The sequence below is a fragment of the Ochotona curzoniae genome, unplaced genomic scaffold (assembly GCF_017591425.1).
Source record: "Ochotona curzoniae isolate NIBS_2020 unplaced genomic scaffold, NIBS_Ocur_1.0 contig_54, whole genome shotgun sequence".
NCBI classification, from domain to species: Eukaryota; Metazoa; Chordata; class Mammalia; order Lagomorpha; family Ochotonidae; genus Ochotona; species Ochotona curzoniae.
The window spans coordinates 1,503,801-1,521,929 of NW_024466464.1; the positions used below are offsets into that span (position 1 = coordinate 1,503,801).

At 63.5% G+C, this 18,129-nt stretch overlaps 1 protein-coding gene across 3 annotated transcripts in view; it reads left to right on the forward strand.

The window, feature by feature from the left end:
* Positions 1-18,129, forward strand: part of TNRC18 (trinucleotide repeat containing 18) — a 73,498-nt gene that overhangs the window by 16,659 nt on the left and 38,710 nt on the right. For 2 of the 3 annotated variants that reach the window (XM_040990029.1, XM_040990030.1), the window contains exons 2-9: positions 5,595-5,720; positions 6,186-7,841; positions 12,705-12,807; positions 12,986-13,191; positions 13,486-13,632; positions 14,014-14,204; positions 15,424-15,850; positions 16,705-17,709. In XM_040990029.1, coding sequence (XP_040845963.1) covers positions 5,595-5,720; positions 6,186-7,841; positions 12,705-12,807; positions 12,986-13,191; positions 13,486-13,632; positions 14,014-14,204; positions 15,424-15,850; positions 16,705-17,709 — 3,861 coding nt within the window. Of the gene's footprint in view, positions 1-3,613; positions 3,770-5,594; positions 5,721-6,185; positions 7,842-12,704; positions 12,808-12,985; positions 13,192-13,485; positions 13,633-14,013; positions 14,205-15,420; positions 15,851-16,704; positions 17,710-18,129 lie in introns of all 3 variants that reach the window. The other variant, XM_040990028.1, reaches the window with a different exon arrangement.

Below are 18,129 nucleotides of genomic sequence, written 5' to 3' on the forward strand. Positions count from 1 at the left end.
AAGTGTCCCCTGGGGTCACCTCCAGCAGTCTGTTGGTGAAATGCATTAGAATGGCACCAGAGGGAAAATGCAGTTCCAGGTCACCAGGCTGGCACTGCACTGGCCCGGGGGGCCCCCTGTGCCTTGTGGATGGCACTGCTGTTGGTCAGGTTACGCTGGCTGCACCTGGTGAACACACAGCATGTCTCCAGGAAGTGACAGGGCTGTGTCCTGGGGGTCCTTGTGGGACTCTGGTCTGCGAGCCCCACCCACTGCAGGCTCCTGTGGCTGGGTGGTGGGACCTTGTGTATGCCAGCCCCTCAGCGGGCGGGCATTGGGGACATCTGCATGGTGCCTGGTGCCCTGGGAGTTTGTTAGCATTCACTGAACTGTGATGATGCGTATGCGTGTGTGTGTGTGTGTGTGGTATCCACAGTCATTGGTCTTTGCTTTTTTTTTTTTAAACTTCCTTTGGGGGCTGGCATGAGTGTGTTAAGCTGCCACCTATGTGCTGGCTGGCATCACCTATAGGAACTAGATTGGCTGCTTCACTCCAATCCAGCTCCCTCCTCATGTCCCGGCAGAGCAGCTTGCACCTGCATGGAATTCAGCCTTCTGGCCTTGGCGTGGCTCCATCTGGGAGGGAACTAGTGGGTGACAGCGTTCTTTGTCTTCTCTGTAACTATTTTTAATACATATATGTATGTATTGATTAAGGTTAATTATTTTGAGAGTGAGATCTTCCACCCCCATAGGTAGTGGGGAGGCAAGTCCCCACCCCGCCTTTTTTGTATTCAAGATTTATTTATTTTTTATTGGAAAGGAAGATTTACAGAGAGAAAGATCTTCCCTCCGCTGGTTCATTTTCCAAGTGGTCATAATGGCCAAAGCTGAGCAGATTTGCAGCCAGGAGCCAGGAGCTTCTTCTGGATCTCCCATGTGGGTGCAGGGTCCCAAGGCTTTGGGCCGTCCTCTACCGCTTTTCAGGCCACAGGCAGGGAGCTGGATGGGAAGTGGAGCTGCCGGGATATGAACCGGCACCCATATGGGATGGCTGCAGCTCGGAGGTGGAGAATTAGCTAGTTGTGCCACTGGGCTGGCCCCAGGTTCAGTTTCTTGAGCCATCAGGCCAGGCTTCCAGAGTGCAGGCTGACAGGAAGTCGGAATCAGAAATGGAGCCGAGCACTCCTGGTATGGGATGCGGCGTCCCAAGAGGCATCGGAAGCGCGGTGTGAGTGCCTGCCATTGTGAGTGCTTGATGGTCAAGTGAGTTGGTCATGAGGGGAATTCGGTGGCACATAGGCTCCTGTCGCTAAGGGGGACCCTCCAGCTCTCATTGGCTTTGACGGAATCACAGTCTTGGGTGAGGGCTGTGAGGTTCGGCCCAGCTCAGCCTTCTAGGGGGCCTCTGCTGGGTGCCCGGCGGGTGTGAGCCGCAGGCAGGGCTGCAGGCTGGACACAGAGTGCCTGCTCACTGTGCCCACTTAGGAGGCTGCCTAGAGACAGTGTCGGCGCGGTGGGGGCGGACAGCCCCACCTGGGTCAGAGGCCGCCCCTCCCTTTCCTCTGGATCCTCCCGTGTGTCCGTCTGCCTGGCCCCGTGTGTCCGTAAATGGTGCTCCTGAGCTCCCTGTCAGCCAGAATGCAGTGTTTCTGTAGGCCAGGCCTGGGCAAGGGCACACGGCCAGGGCAAGGCGGAGGGAACCGGTTAGGGAGCGAGTGACGGGCACGCTCAGGTGCGTGGATGTGCACTTCCAGGTGTCACAGGTTGGTTCTGGGTCTGTCCAGAGCGCAGGGGGCTGAGTGGGGCCGGGCAGGTGCCTGGATGGCCGCGGCAGCCCGGGACGGTGGATCGGGAGGCACCTGCTGTCAAACCACGTGGGTTCACATACATCGGGGCCGCGGTCCGCAGAGCCAGCTTGGGTCACACACCCACTTCACAGAGCTGAAAGCAGGGCCCTGGCTTGCCTGCGTCCCTGGGGATCCCCGGCCGCCCTGTGGAGCTGGGGAGGAGGGAGTTGCCGTTGGGCCCCTGTGGTGGGCGGGGGCCGTTGGTGGCATCCGGGCCCAACGCTCTGAGGGCCTGGGTGCTGCTGTGGGGCGGGTTTCACAAGCCCAGACAGGGCAGGCCCCGGCTGCAGGGCTTCCGTGCAGCCCGGGGCAGGAAGAGCTGATGTAAGCCCTTGCACAAACCTCAGGCTACCGGCTTCCGGAGCCTTCTGCCTGTCTGCCCACCGCAGCGAAGAGGAAGCCTCGGGCTGGGCAGGGCCCAGGGGCCCTGTGGACTAGTGGGGGCCGCATGGATGGATGGAGCGGCCACCATGGCCCTGGGGCCCAAGGGCTTGGCACTGGAGTCTGGTGAGGGGGCTGGGCTGGACTGTGGGAGGCCGAACCCCCGTGGATGGGCGGGCGGAAGTGGCCTGCGTTGCTCTGCCTGCTCCCCTCTTGTCTGGGGGAACCAAGGTGGAGACCCTGGCCCTCACGGCTTTGGTCCCCCCATGTACCTGAAGGGGCTGTGTTGGACATTTGGGGGATCTGTGTCCCAGGGAGAAGATGGCTGCTGAGGTTCTGGAGACCCCGAGGCAGGGCTGGACTCTGAGCCCCCTGCGTGCTGACCTGAGGGCCTGTCCATGCGCCCCTGCCAGGCCGCCTCACTTCCGGGTGCCGGCTGAGGGGGTCTGCGGGCGGCACACAGAGGCCCCTGGGAGTGGGTGAACATTGGGGATGTGAGGTCACTGCTGGGCCCCCGTGCCTTGGAGCTCTCAGCGAGGGGTGACCATCCGTCACGGCTGTGCATACTGCCTTCACTTACTGCAGTTCCGCGTCTACTCTGCAAGTCCCGGGGAGGGTAGACCTGTGCCCAGGGTGCCCGGCGTGCCCACGGCCTGTGACCCAGGCCTTCTTCGGACGATGGAGGCTTTGAAGCTGGTGGGGCAGAGCCCCTGGTGGCAGCAGAAGGTGTCCTGTTGGGTGTGGATGGCCCGTTGGTCAGCTGAGCTGGACCGAGGGTGTGGCTCCAGCAGGCCCGGCCCGCTGTGACTGTCCTTCCGGCTCAGCCCTTGTCAGCAGGGCCCTTGGCCTGAGGAGGCATGGTCCCCCTGGCAGGGCACTGGCACCTTCCCTGGCCAGGGAGTAAGCTCAGGGCTCTCACGCGTTCACTCTCCAAGGTACAAGGGTGGGCTCCAGGCTACCCCGCTGACCATGCAGAGGCCCTACTCCCTGCGTGACCAGGCACAAGTCCTGCTGGAGTCTCAGGTGCTCAGCTGGGAAGTGGGCACATGAGGTCAGCTGAGGCCTCATGAGTCTGTCCAGGGCTGCCGTGGGGTCCTCAGGGAAGCCTCTCTGTGGGCCTGGGCTGTCCTTCCTGGTCCACATGGCCTGCTTAAACGCTCCCATCGCTTGCGGGAAGCCCTGCTCCCACTTAGCTGTGGTGTCCACCCTCTGATGGGGTGGGATGGACAAAGCCCTCCTCAGGGTGTTGGGGCCCCGGGGGCCTGGCTGCTGGCTGGACTGCCTTCCTGGGCTCTTTCTGAGAGTAGCTGTGTTGACCCAGGCCTGTCCTGCCAGTAATGGGGGATGGGTTGGGGGAGGGTAGAAACTTGACCAGCTGCCTGACCGGCCCCTTCTCTCCACAGGCGAGGCCTTCCTGGGCAGTTTCGTGGCCAGTGGGATGGGACCATCGGCCTCGTCCCACGGGAGCCCAGTGCCCCTCCCTTCTGACCTCTCCTTCCGCTCCCCCACACCCAGCAACCTGCCCATGGTGCAGCTGTGGGCCGCTCATGCCCATGAAGGTAAGGCGTGTGCGGGTGGGCTGGGTCTGCTGCATGCTGGCCCCTCCATGGTCACCCCTTCCCTCTGTGGCTGGTGCACTCAGCCCTGATCATCTGTTCCTTGGATACTCAGCGCATCCTCTTATTGGTGTCACAGGGCCTTTGCACAGCTCTCCTGTCCTTGCTTCAGGCCTGGCTGAGCACCTGTCTCTCCTGCCCACCCTCTTCCTGGCAGAGTGAGCCCTGAGGGCAGGACCCGGTGTGCTGGCCTGGCCACACCTTCACTGGGAGCTGTCTGTGTAGAGGGACCTCCTGGTGTGGTCTCTGGGCCTGGCTTTCCTTGCTTGCCCACCAGGAGCAAGGAGTCTCCTGTCCCTGGGTGCAAGGCCTTGAGACTCGCTACTCAGTTCCCCGGCTCTGGCTTACAGATGCCCAAGGTTAGAATTTCACCTGCTTGCCATTAGTCTGAGGGCACCTTTGGATCAGGCAGGGTTGTGGTGCTGCTCTCTTTCCCAGCCCACAGCTTCCCCAGACCTGGGCGCAGGGCCCTGCGGTCCTTAGAAGTTGTGGACAGCGGCTGCAGCCCCTTGGGCATAACGTCTGATAACCCCTGCCCCAAGCGCCTCTGGTGCAGGTGGGGCTTCACCAAGGCCTGCTTGAGCTGGGCTTCCCTTTAGCCAGCCCGGGTACTTGTGAGCCCCCACTGTGCTCTGAGGCCCCCCTTTCCTAGAATGCTCATCTCGTCCCAGGGGCTACGTATCCAATGAGCCCGCTTTACAGCCTGGCGGCTGCTCTGCTGTGCTGACCCAGGTGGCAGCGCCTGCCTGTGGGCATTGTTGTCGGATCAAAGGAGGAGAGCTCTGTCTGTCCATCATTTTGTTGACTCATCAGGGCTGATGTCTTTGTCCCATAGCGCTGGGGGAGAAGGCACCTGTGTGCCCAGTGGGCCAGGGACAGGTCCTGCACCCGCAGCCACAGCGGGCACCCTGGAGACATGGAGTGCCTGGGTCTCTGCAGGATCTCCGGTGGGCCAAGGGCTCCCTGTGCCAGAGGCACAGAACTTCAGGACCCTTTGCTGGATACCTGGCCACCCGACCTTCTGTTCCACATCTGCCTGGAGGCCTTGCTTTTTCTGCCTGTCTTTGTCTCCTGGTGCCTGATTCCTGCCTGTCTTTGTCTCCTGGGCAGCATTGGTGAGGGGTTTTTCAGGAGCTGGGCAGGACCATCATCTGAACAAATTGCCCTGGGCGGCATGTGTCTCTGAGACCTGGCAGCCAGAGGCTAGTGCTGTGGGATGCAAAGAAACCTGGAAGAACCAGGGAGATGACCCTGGGGGTTCACAGCGGAGAAGGGCCGGACAGCCACTGCCCTGGCTCTGTGTCAGAGAAGGGCCGGACAGCCACTGCCCTGGCTCTGTGTCAGAGAAGGGCCGGACAGCCACTGCCCTGGCTCTGTGTCGGGCTGTAGGGTTGGTGTAGCTCAGGGCCCAACGCAGGCTGCCCTGCGGAAGGGCCTTGGATGCCTGGTCCTCTTCGAGTCCCTGTTCTTTCTCCTGTAACACGGAGCCCATAGAGTTACCTGCCTCCGAGCTCTCCTGAAAAACCAGGCAACGCAGGCGATAGTGTCGGGGTAGCTGTCCGGGTGCTCCTGGCTGCAGAAGGAGGGGAATTGAGCCCCTGAGGCCTCGGGAGCAGCGGCGGAGCTGGGAGCAGGCATGGTGCCAGGGGACTTCAGGAGACCCGGGCACCCTGCCCCAGGGGCTGCCAGCTCACATAGGTTGCTTTCGGCGAAGAGGATGGGGCGGAGGCAGGAAGCTGGCAGCCTAGCTCTCCCTTGGTTCTTCCAGGTTTCTCCCACATGCCCAGTGGGCTGTGCCCATCCTACCTCCACCTGAACCACCTGGAGCCCCCCAGCAGCGGGAGCCCCCTCCTCAGCCAGCTGGGCCAGCCCAGCATTTTCGACGCCCAGAAAGGTGAGGAGTTAGATTGGGCCTGGGGAGGGACTGAGGGGCTGTGGGAGAGGGGAGATGGAGCCATGGGAACCTCCCGTGGGGTTTATGCCGGGATGGGCGGGGACCCTCACCTTCTCCGGAACCCCTAGCTCTGTTTCCAAGACCGCATCCAAGATACTTTCTTGAGAGCCCAAGCCCGAAGGGCCTGGAGAGCAGGCCTGGGTCAGCCTGCGGGCTCTAGTACCTTCTGATTGCTCTCCGTGCCCAGTGCTGTAGGGGCCCTGAGCAGCTCTTAAAATAGCTGCTGGTCTCTCCTTTCACAGGTGGGGACACTCGGGGTTGGGGAGGGTCAGAGGGGGCCGTGCTGTGTGTCCTTGCCCTGGGATGCAGGCCACCATCTTGGACCCCCTCCTGTCATGTGGTGTTGGGCCCCAGGGACGTCTTGGGGTGATGCCTTCTGGCTCAATGTTGCACCGCTCTCCGCAGACGGCTTCTACCTGGCCGCCCCTGGAGCACCGGGCACCCTGCACTCGCATGCACCCTCCTCCAGGACCCCCGGTGGCCACTCTTCCGGCGCTCCACCCAAAGGCTCCTCGACCTCTTCGACCTCCACGTCCCGGGAGGGGCCTGCCAAGGAGCGGGCGGGCCGCGGCGGGGAGCCGCCCCCGCTCTTCGGCAAGAAGGACCCGCGGGCCCGCGAGGAGGCCAGCCGCGTGGTGGACCTGACCCAGGAGGCGCGGGCCGACGGCCGGCAGGAGCGCGCACCCCCGCGCCTGTCCGAGCGCCTGTCTCCCTTCCTGGCGGAGGCCAAGGGCAAGAGTGTGTTGCAGCCGTCGGCGCTGAGCCTGTGCAACGGCGCGGGGGACGCGGGGCTGCCGGCTCTCGTGGCCGAAGCGGGCCGCGCCAGCGCCAAGGAGGCGGCCAGGCAAGACGAGAGCGCGCGGCTCCTGCGGCGCGCGGAGACCCTGCTGCCCGGGCCGCGGCCCTGCCCCTCGCCGCTGCCCCCGCCGCCGCCGCCCCCCAAGGGGCCGCCCGCGCCCTCGGCCTCCGCGTCTGCCGGCGGCGTCTACACCGTGTTCCGCGAGCCGGGCCGCGAGCACCGTGTGGTGGCGCCTACCTTCGTGCCTTCCGTGGAGGCCTTCGACGAGCGCGCGGGGCCCATCCAGATCGCGTCCCAGGCACGCGATGCCCGCGCGCGCGAACGCGAGGCGGGACGGCCGGGCGTCCTGCAGGCGCCCCCCGGCTCCCCGCGGCCCCTGGACCGGCCCGAGGTCCTGCGGGAGAAGAACTCGGTCATCCGCTCCCTGAAGCGGCCGCCGCCTTCCGACGCCCCGACGGCCCGCAGCGCTCGCGCCTCCCCGGACCCCCGCACCTACCTGCCCGCCAAGGAGCTGCTGAGGCCGGACGGCGAGCCCCGGCCGTGCGAGCGCGCGCCCCGCGGCCCGGCCGCCGCCGCCCAGCAGGCCGCCAAGCTCTTCGGCCTGGAGTCGGGGCGGCCGCCCGCGCCCGCCGGGCCCGAACCCAAGTGGAAGCCCTTCGAATTGGGCAACTTCGCCACCACGCAGATGGCCGTGCTGGCCGCGCAGCACCACCACGCCGGCCGCGCGGAGGAGGAGGCCGCGGCCGCGTCCAAGAAGTCCTACCTGGAGCCGGGACCCGCTCTGCCCCGCGCCTCGGCGTCCTGTGTCCGACCCGTTACTGACCTGCACCCTGCCACGCACGCACCCGGGGAGGCCTCGGCCATGCAGAGCCTCATCAAGTACAGCGGCAGCTTCGCCCGCGAGGCGGTTGCTGTGCGCCCCGGGGGCTGCGGCAAGAAGAGCCCCTTTGGAGGTCTGGGCACCATGAAACCTGAGCCGGTCCCCACCTCGGCAGGGGCGCCCCGGGCCCAGGCCCGCCTGCCGCACCCCGGGGGGCCTGTGGCCGGTGGCAGCCGGCAGCTGAAGCGGGACCCCGAGAGGCCCGATAGTGCCAAGGCTTTTGGTCGCGACAGCTCTGGGGCCCAGGGCGAGGTTGAAGTGCGACACCCACCAGTGGGCATCGCGGTGGCCGTGGCCCGGCAGAAGGACAGCGGGGGCAGTAGCCGGCTGGGGCCTGGACTGGCGGACCAGGAGCGCTCCTTGTCGCTAAGCAACGTCAAAGGTAGGTCCTGGCTGCCAGCTGGCGTCCTGCGAGCACCCTCTCCTGTCCCTGCCCTCCTGGGGCCCTTGGCCCTGTTTGCACCCTGGGGACACTCAGAGTCACTGCTTTGAGTGTATAAAAGGCGTTCTGTGTCCTCAGCATCCCGGGAGCTTTCCTGTGTGAATTCAGACCCTGAATTCTGTTTCCTCGGCCTGGAGAGCATGCTGTGCCAGTGCATCTTGGCCTTTTGTGTCGCTTCCTTGTTAGGCCTGGTTTTAGGGCTTTTGTTTCCCTGCCAAGAGCGTGCACTGGAGTCCAGCCTCCATGCCCTGGCGGGTCTCCGGGGGCGTGCACTGGAGTCCAGCCTCCGTGCCCTGGCGGGTCTCCATGCCCTGGCGGGTCTCCATGCCCTGGTGGGTCTCCGGGAGCGTGCACTGGAGTCCAGCCTCCATGCCCTGGCGGGTCTCCATGCCCTGGCGGGTCTCCATGCCCTGGTGGGTCTCTGGGAGCATGCACTGGAGTCCAGCCTCCATGCCCTGGTGGGTCTCCGGGGGCGTGCACTGGAGTCCAGCCTCCATGCCCTGAAGTCCAGCCTCCGTGCCCTGGCGGGTCTCCATGCCCTGGCGGGTCTCTGGGAGCGTGCACTGGAGTCCAGCCTCCGTGCCCTGGCAGGTCTCCATGCCCTGGCGGGTCTCCATGCCCTGGCGGGTCTCCGGGGGCGTGCACTGGAGTCCAGCCTCCATGCCCCGGCGGGTCTCGGGCCCATGTCAATCGTGTTGAGTATTCCTGGGCCTTGTGCTGTGATGGGATTTTGAGTAATTCCTAAGAATAGCGGGTCCTTGGAGTGGATGAGACTTAGGCCTTGGTTTGGGGTGCTTCTGGGAGCAGCTGTGTCTTGTGCGTTCCAGGGTTCTCAGAACCCATTCGGGGCGGGGCCCAGCCAGGATAGATGTTGGAGGAGTGGGTGTGTGAGCAAGCAGGGGGCAGCAGGGTGCTGGCGTCCCTGGGGCCCTGACAGCGTGTGTGGCTGCTGATGCAGGGAGCTCAGGCGCGCGTCGGCAGCGTCCGAGTCTGCGTTGCACTTGGAGGTGCTTCCAGCGTGCTAGTGACTGTGTGGTTCCTTTAGTTACAGTGAGTCATTTCTGCTCCAGAACTCGGTGGGTTGCCTGGGAGGTGTTTCTTTTTAAATTTATTTTATTTATTTGAAAGAGCTATACAGAATCAGAGACACACACAGGTTTCATCTGCTGATTACTGCCCAAATGGCCTCAACCGTTGGAGCAGCCGGGACTCAAACTGGAGCCCATGTGAGAAGTGGCATTGGGGGTGGCAGCTTAACTTTTGCCACAGTGCCAGCCGGGTGCTGACCGACGTATGCATCAAGGACAGTGGCAGCTTCACCTGTGGGGTGCTGGCCATGCGTCCCGGGACTCTGGGGAGTTGGTTTGGACTCACCTGTTGGAAGTCAGGCCCTGGGGTACTTGGAGCAGAGGCCAGTCCCACTGTGACAGCCGTGGTTTCCACGTTCTGGGGGAAGGTCATCAGCTGGCTCCTCCTGGTACAGATAACCGCACCCCAGGACCCCAGACAGGCCCTGTGCATCTCACGTTGTGCCTCTGCCTGTAGCGTACCCCACTCCTGGAGGCCCCAGCTGCTCATCCTCTGGCCTGCTGTGACTGTCCCAGCTGCGAGCAGTGTTGGAGTCAGGAGGTGGGGCTCTTCCTGCCCTGGTCTGGCATTCTGTCCCTGCTGCCTGGATGTCTGTGTGAGAGAGGCTTGCCTGAAGGTGCGAAAGGGGCTGGACAGTCCCCTTCCCCCTGTTCTGCCTGCAGTCCCTGCTGCCCTGGAGGCTGTGTGCATAGCTGTACCTTATTCTGCAATGTAGGGATAGGGCAACAGCCCTGGTTTGGAGATGGCCAGCTCGCTGGTGGTCATTCCTTTAGCCTTTCCTGAAGGCAGAGACTGTTCTGGATGTGTTGTCCGGAAGGATGCTCTGTGGTATTGCTGTACTCCTGTTTGCGGGTGCTCTGGCGTTCCAGGTGTTTGCCGGTGCCTGAGAGGCCTGTGCGTACGACATTCTGGGGCGCAGTGTGCAGAACACTTGAGAAATGAAGACGGGTGAGGAGTTTTACTTATTTGAAAGGGAGAGAGAAAGAGAGAGAGATCTTTGTTCTCTCCTGGAATACTCGCAGTGACTGGAGCTGAAGCCAGGAGAGGGGTCTGACCTCCGTCTGAGTCTCCCGCGTGGGTGGCGGGGGCTCAGGCACCTGGGCCATCTCTCACTGCCTTCTGAAGTACATTAGCAGGGAGCTGCATTGAAAGTGGGGCAGCTGGGACTTGAACAAACATCATAGTTAGATATGGGATGCCATTATCACAATACTGGTTCCTAGCATCTTTGGGGGAAAATCATTTTTGGTTTATTGGAAAGGCAGGCAGTGATAAAGAGATTTTCTGTTCATTGGTTCAGCTTCCAGATACCCGTAACAGCTGAAGTCGGGAGCCTGGAGCTCAGGCCAGGTCTCTCCCGTGTGTGTCAAGGGCCCAAGTCCCCGAGTGATCACTCGCTCCTTCCAAGAGTGTGCACCTGCGGGAAACTGAACCTCAAGTGGAGGAGGCCAGGCTGGACCCAGACGCTCTGAGCTAGGGTGTCAGCATCCCAGGCTCCCTTTGTGCCACGGGAGCCAGGCCCTAGCACTGTCTGACACTGTGGGGATTTGAAAGTAGCTGGATTCTTCCTGTCCTTAAAAAAAAAAAAAAAAAAATCACCTAAGGGCTGGATTTTCTGCCCCTCTCTGCCCCTGTAGTTGTCCCCCTGCTCTGCCCTTTCGGAGCTGTGTGGCCTTGAGCGGGAGCGTGAAGCCCCTGGGCGCTGTGTCCAGGTGGCGGACAGCACCCCTCTGTCCGTGCCTCTCCTCTCCAGGTGTTGGGCCGTGCGGCCTGACAGTGCCTCCTTTGGTTGGGTGAGATTCCAAGCTATCATGCTGGGCGTCAGGAGTGAGCTCAGGGTGGGCAGGTCCTGCACCTGAGGGCCTCACGCCATCAGGACCCTGAGCCCAGTGGAGAGCGTTGCTGTCAGCCGGACCGAGCAGTCTCTCCTTCTCTTGGGTGCCTGTTAGCGATCAGCCACAGGTGGGGATGCTGGGGCTTGGGGCTTGTCTATCTCCTTATGGTTGGAGGCAGGTTTGGGACCAAATTGAGGGGATGGTAGGCTCAGGGTGTCCCCAACCCTGCCAGTATGTTGGGTAGATTCAGGGCCACTGCCAGAGGTGGTGGTGACGCATTGGTTTTCTTCTGCAGCTTCTGTTATTGCGCCAGCGAGAAGGCCTGAGCTGCAGCAGACACAGCTGCCCCCAGTGCTAGGGCAGCATCCTCCGTTGCCATGGCAGCTGGACCCAGGCAGAGTCCTGGTTGAGTCTGGGGCATGTGACTGCCGAAGGAGCTGCTGCCGCCTGCTTCCCGGGTGGTGCTGGCTTTTATGGAGGCAGCTCCGCTTGGCCAGGGGCAGGCCTGCGGCAGGTGGTGCATGGGCCCACCTGCAGGCATCCACCCTGCCTACCCGCCCGAGTGGCTGGGCTCTCCCTGATGCGGGGACTAGGATACACACTCAGTGCTGTGCCTAATCTCATCAGGGATAGGCAAGTGGCCCTTAGTGGCTCTGTGTTCCTGGGGGTTGCTGAAGCCTCCAGCAGGGGCCATCACACATCCTCCCCCGCCAGCTTCCTGCACCCTGTCCTGTTAGCCTCTCTGCAGAACATTCTGTCTTCCTGGTGCGTTGTCCCCCCCCCCCCCCACCATGCCTACAGGAACTGCACCTTCCCCCATCCACTTCCCATCCCTCTTTGCCAGGTCGGGAAGAGGAAGGTAGCCAGCAAGCAGAATGGCTCTGTGATGTGGTCAGTGCTGTGAGAGCGAAGGCAACGGAGCATGGGGGGCGAGGCTGAGAGGGGTACTGCCTGGAGGAGATGGCAGGGGAGTATGGAGGAGGAGGCTGGCTGGTGGGAGGGCTGCCTGGAGGAGATGGCGTCTGAAGCTGAGGTTGAGTAGGGGGAACAATTTGTGTCGGCACACCCAAGCTCCATTAGACCCTGGTGAGCCCTGTTACTCTTGGGCCTTGAGAAGGTGGAGGTGAGGAGTGCCAAGGCTTGAGTTGGGCTCTGGTGCTCAGCGCAGCTGTGGGGTTCTGCCCCTGCCCTTGTCTGCCTGAGGCTGTCACTAGGCCACGCTGTTCTCCTGTACTGCTGGTCCTCCCAGTCCTGGACATGGTCATGCTGTCAGGGGACAGACAGGCTGTGCCCTACCCATGCCCGATGCCTGCGTCTTCTCCCTCTTGAGTCCCTTGCCTGGTGTGACCTGTGCTGGCCTAGGGTGCGTGTGCCCTGGGCCGTGTGAGAGTGGTGGAGCCGGAGGCCAGGGCTGGGTGCTGCTCGTCCAGTTTGCCACCTGGAAAAGACAGGGAGACAGACGGGTTCCTCACCTGCCCTGCGCTACTGGACACCCTGGTCACCTGTGCAGTGGGACTTGAGGCTGGCACTGGTGACCACAGTCTGGTCTGGCATTGCTGGAGAAGGGTGGAGCACGTTTCGAGACTGTGGTTCCTCTTGTTGGCTCCACCTGTGCTCCCCCAAGCCCCTTCTCGGCATTGAAATGGTGCTGGGGACAAACGGGGGCTCCTGTTCCACCGACGTGTGACGCGTCCTGCCTCGCGCCGGCTCTCTTGCCGTGGCCACGGTTACCTGCTCAGGTGGTGGGTGGGCTCTTGAGTGTGTGCTGCAGGCAGGCGTCTTGGTGCTGGGGAGCTGAGGGGGGCAGCGCTCTGTGGTGAGGAGGGCCTGGGTCTCTGTGCTGGCTCAGGGCTTGGGGTCACCTGGGCATCCCTTGTAGGGCACGGCCGAACCGATGAAGACTGTGCAGACGACAGAGCCAGGCACCGGGAGGAGCGGCTGCTCGGGGCACGCCTGGACCGGGATCAAGAGAAGCTGCTCAGGTGAGGGCGAGCAGCTGACCCCACATGGCCTTGGCTCCTTGACAGCTGGCTGGTCCTGTGCTTCGAGCCAGGAGGCACCTGCCACCTTAGGCCTGGCCGCGCTGGCTGAGCCTGACTTCTCGCCCTCCTGAGTCCTGGGGCTAACCAGATCATCGGTGATGCTCCGTCTCCCTTATAGAGAAAGCAAGGAGCTGGCCGACCTGGCCCGCCTGCACCCCACCAGCTGTGCTCCGAATGGCCTCAACCCCAACCTCATGGTGACCGGGGGCCCTGCCCTGGCAAGCTCCGGACGCTGGTCCACCGACCCCGCAGCTCACCTGGCCACACACCCCTGGCTGCCTCGCTCAGGCAGTACGTCCATGTGGCTTGCCGGACACCCCTATGGTGAGCGTGGGGCTAGGGGGTTTCTCTCCCTATCAGGTGGTGGGTAGGGAAAGTCTGGGTGCAGGGACCCAAGCCCATTGCTGGTTGCTGCCTTCCAACCATGGCATTGTAATGGCATCCGCCCTTTGGGGTCCCTTGTGGGTCTCTGCTGTCAGTCTGCACCCTGTACCCTCGGCTCTCTGCAGGAGGCTCCCAGGGTTCAGAGACGGATTGATGGCTGGTGTGGGGGCCGGATCGGACCCAGCGGTGGGAGGTGGGCCCAGCCCTGACACTCACCTGAGTTTCCCCTCCCAGGCTTGGGCCCCCCTTCTCTGCACCAGGGTGTGGCACCTGCATTCCCGCCGGGCCTCGGGGGCTCGCTGCCCTCAGCCTACCAGTTTGTGCGGGACCCCCAGTCGGGCCAGCTGGTGGTCATTCCCAGCGATCACCTGCCTCACTTCGGTAAGGGACCACTGTGGGTGGCAGATGGGGCCCGAGGCCCAGAGAGGGGCTTCCCATGTCAGGGCTTCCACATTGTCACCACACCTGGGGGTCTGCCTTCCCCAACTCGAACTTAGGATCCCCTTAGGGGCGCTTGAACTCTGCTCAGTGCCCCATCCATGGGATTCCCGCTTTGCTCCCTCTGGGGTTTGGTGCGGGGAGGAGCTTAGGGTCCCCAGGGGTTCTGGGATGAGTGTGCATGTTGGTGAACTCCTGTTGGGCGTGAGTGACTCTACATTGCAAGGGATCTGGCGGGCCCTGCCCTGGGCCTCAGCTGGACTCTGCAGCGGGCTGGCAGGGTGTCTGGGAGAAGGGGTTCAGTGCCATATGTCTCTCCTGCAGCCGAGCTGATGGAGCGGGCCGCGGTGCCGCCGCTCTGGCCCGCCTTGTACCCTCCGGGCCGCAGCCCCTTGCACCACGCCCAGCAGCTGCAGCTCTTCTCGCAGCAGCACTTCCTGCGGCAACAGGAGTTCCTGTACCTGCAGCAGCAGGCGGCCCAGGCCCTGGAGCTGCAGAGGAGCACGCAGCTGGTGGTGAGTCGAACCTGGTCAGAGTGAGGGGGAAAGCTGGCGAGGCAAGGAATACTTCCTGGAAAAACTGGCATTGGAGCAAAAACTGGAGCGGTCAGCGAGAACAGTGTGCGCAAAGACAGGGGTGGGGAAACAGTGGCAGAGGACGCCTGTGGCCCCTGGGCCAGGCTGCCTCAACCTGGCCTGGCCTGCTGTCCCTGGGGGAGCCTGAGTCTCTGATTCCATTAGATAGGGGCCCCAGGGCTCCTCTGGTGAGGTTGGACTCTCCTCTTCTTCCTCAAGGAGATTCCGGAATGTTCTTTGATGGTCCTCCTGCCCTCTTTGCGTGTGCTCAGAGATGACTCAGGTCTCAGGGCCCTGCTCCGGGTTTGTATCCTAGCTCTGCCAGACCTGGCCACGTGGCTTCGGGCAGCAGGCGTCACCGGAGTGGGCTGTGCTGTCAGAGCCACGTCTGAGAGCCCCGTGCCTGGGGCCACCGTTGTACTTCTGGGTGCTGCCAGAGCTCTTGGCTGTGGCCCGTTTCTCAGCTTCCCACAGCCGTGGCCTGGCGTGCGACAGACAGCCGACGTGCAGCCAACCGGCTCCTTCCCACGTTCGTTTATCCTTCCTCCCCTCTTCTGTCCTTTCTCCCTCCCGTCCTTCTTTCTCTCTGTCTTTCCTTCATTCCTTATTTGAAAGGCAGCTGACATAGAGAGGACAGAGAGAAATCCTCTATCCACTGCTCCCCTCCCCAAGTGGCCCCATTGCTGAGGCTGGGCCAGGCCAAAGGCAGGAGCCAGGAATTCTATGCTGGGTGACAGGGGCCCAAGCCTTTGAGCCATGGTCTGCTGCCTCCCGGGTGTGTTAGCAGGCAGCTGGGCCAGGAGTAGAGCGGCCAGGACAATGGGCAGTCTCGTGGTCTCCCAGGAAGTCCAGGTCTTGCCCTAGGCCCCTTGCTCCAGCCGTGAGCCAGGGTCAGGGCCAGGGTCTGGGTGGAGGTCCCATGCTGCAGGTGTGGGCTCTGTGCCCCTCCCCCATCCCTGCCCTTTGGGGTTCCGCGGGGAACGCTGTCCTTGTTACACGTGTGCAGTGCCGGAATGACCAGCTCAGGCCTGGGAGGGGGTGGGTGGCCTGGACCCCAGGCTCTGCCCGAGGTTGTCCCCTGAGTGTGGGGAGCCCGGGGACCGGCGGCTGCATGGTGGCTGCTGCTCTGCTGACTCTGCCTGCCGGCCCCTCCCAGCAGGAGCGGCTGAAGGCCCAGGAGCATCGGGCAGACGTGGAGGAAAAAGTGAGCAAGCGCAGTCTGGAGGCCGCGGGCAAGGCCGGCCTGACCGCCACAGGGCCTGGGCTGCTGCCTCGGAAGCCCCCCGGACTGGCCACTGCTCCCACTGGCGCTTACAGCAAGGCTGGGAGCCCGCCACCGTCCCCCCGTGCGTCCCCTGTGGCTGCCCTCAAGGCCAAGGTGATCCAGAAGCTGGAGGACGTGTCCAAGCCACCTGCCTATGCCTATCCTGCCACGCCCAGCTCCCAGCCCAGCAGCCCGCCGCCTGCCTCCCCGCCCCCTGCCCCTGGCATCACCCGCAAGGAGGAGGCCCCGGAGAACGTGGTGGAGAAGAAGGACTTGGAGCTGGAGAAGGAAGCCCCCAGCCCCTTCCAGACCTTGTTCTCAGGTAGGGGCCGCCCCGCTCCGTTCTGTGTGGGCCGTGCCTGGGGCCAGCTCTCGGGGCACTGGGCCAGTGGTCAGTCATGCTCTCTCCCCTGCTCTCCTCAGAGCCAGCCCCAGGGGTCCTGGCTGGTGGCTGGGCGCCTCCGCAGCAGGCCTGGCGTCGCGCTTTCCTGCAGGCAAGGCTGTGGCTCCCTCAGCATGCAATTGGTGCCCATCCCTCTTGCCCGTTCTCGGCAGCGGCCTGTCCATGCCTCCTGTGCTGCCTGCTGGCTCTGAGGGGCAGTGTGCGGGGACCAGAGCGTGTGTCTGCTCCACCACAGTGTTAGGAGCATGGGCTCGTGGTTGGCATGGTTGGCACTGGTGCTGTGTGAGCTCAGGGAGAATGCTGTGCAGTGCTGGTGTGCCTGGCCCTGGGCCGGGGCTGTGGGAGTCTTCTGGTTTCCCTGGAGCACGAGCTGGTGGCTGGGTGTGGGCAGAGGGTCTGCTCACTCTCAGGCGATGGCCGTGGGGCCCTGGGAGAGGGTGACCGCTCGGCCTGTTCTCACGGCCTTGGTGGGGAGGTAGGAGGGGAGCAGGCTACAGAGGCAAGCTGCCAGAGAACCTTCTTGGCGTGGTTCTGCTCACCTGGTTGGCTGCTGAGTGGGAGGGACCGTTCTGCGTTGGAGCGCGCGAGTAATATCCCTGGGGCCAAGATGCGTAGCCCTTCTCTCCACGTGGTCCAGACATGTGGCCAGGGCCTGGGAGAGCTAAGTGCTACCCTATAGCAGCCCTGTTCCGGGCCCACACCGGGGGCTGTGGGCCTGTGCTGGTGGTGCTGGCAGGGGCAGCCCATGACACACTGACCTTGTGTCCCGACAGATATCCCCCCCAGGTACCCGTTCCAAGCCCTTCCGCCACACTACGGGAGGCCCTACCCCTTCCTGCTGCAGCCCACAGCAGCTACCGACGCAGATGGCCTGGCCCCCGATGTGCCGCTCCCATCCGAGGGGCCTGAGCAGCTGGCGCTCTCACCTGAGGACAAGCCCATCCGCCTGTCGCCCTCCAAGATCCCAGAGCCACTGCGGGAGGGTCCGGAAGAAGAAACGCTGGTCGAGAGGGAGGTGAAGGCCGAGGTGGAGGACGAGGACGAAGGCCCGGCCGAGCTGCCTCCCCTGCAGTCACCGCTGGCCCTGCCCACCGCCGACACCATGGCAGCCGTGAGCCCCGCGAGCGGCTGTGGCGGCAGCCTGCTGGAGGCCCAGGCGCTGAGTGCCGCTGGCCAGGACTGTGTGGAGCCCGCCGAGTGCCCAGGCTTCACGGAAGGGGCCGAAACACAGGTGGACTTGCCAGGCCGGACAGAGTCCTGCAGGGCTGCCTTGGAGCTGGGGGGCCGGCTGACACCTGAGACACTGATAGAGACCAAGGAGGAGCCAGTGGAGGTGCCCCTGGATGTGCCCATGGAGGTGCCCGTAGTGGAGGCGGCACCTGAGGAAGACCTGGCCTCGGCAGCCCTGAGTGAGCCCCAAGCTGACCTGGAACTGTCACGGTGTGACGTCTCCGCCACGGAGGACCAGGGCCTGAGTCTGGACGCCCAGGAGGCTGTCCCTGGGCCCGGCGGTGCCTGCTACCTGGAGGAGGTGAGCTCTGACCAGTTCCTGCCTGGCCTGGAGGACCCGCTGGCTGGCATGAATGCGCTGGCGGCGGCTGCGGAGCTGCCCCAGGCCAGGCCCCTGCCTTCTCCCGCTGACGGGGCCCCGGCCTTGGAGAAGCTGGAAGCTGCCGTGGCCCCGAGCCTGGTCCTGGAGCAGAGCTTCCTGCACGGTATCACCCTGCTGAGCGAGATTGCTGAGCTGGAGCTGCAGCGTCGGAGCCAGGAGCCAGGAGGTGAGGTGCCCGCTGGTCTGCAGGCTGTGCCCAGGTCTCAGTCTGTAAGGGTGGGGAGGCCCCAGGACGTGCCTCTGAGTCATTCCTTCTCTCTTGTAAGAAATTGTGGGAGAACACACAGTCTACCATCTTGGCCCACTCACTTGTAAAGATTTGCTTATTTTTTACGTGAAAGAGTTCCAGAAAGGAGAGACAGATGTTCATGTGCTGGTTTAATCTCCATCTGGCTGTAACGGCCAAAGCTGAGCCAGTCCGAAGCCAGGAGCCAGGAGCTTCTTCTGGGTCTCCCACGTGGGTGCCGGGGCTTAAGGAATTGGGCCATCTGCTGCTGTTTTCTCAGGCACATCATCAAGGAGCTGGATTGGAAATGGAGCGGATAGAGGGATGCTCGCACTGCAGGCAGAGGCTTAACTTTGCCAC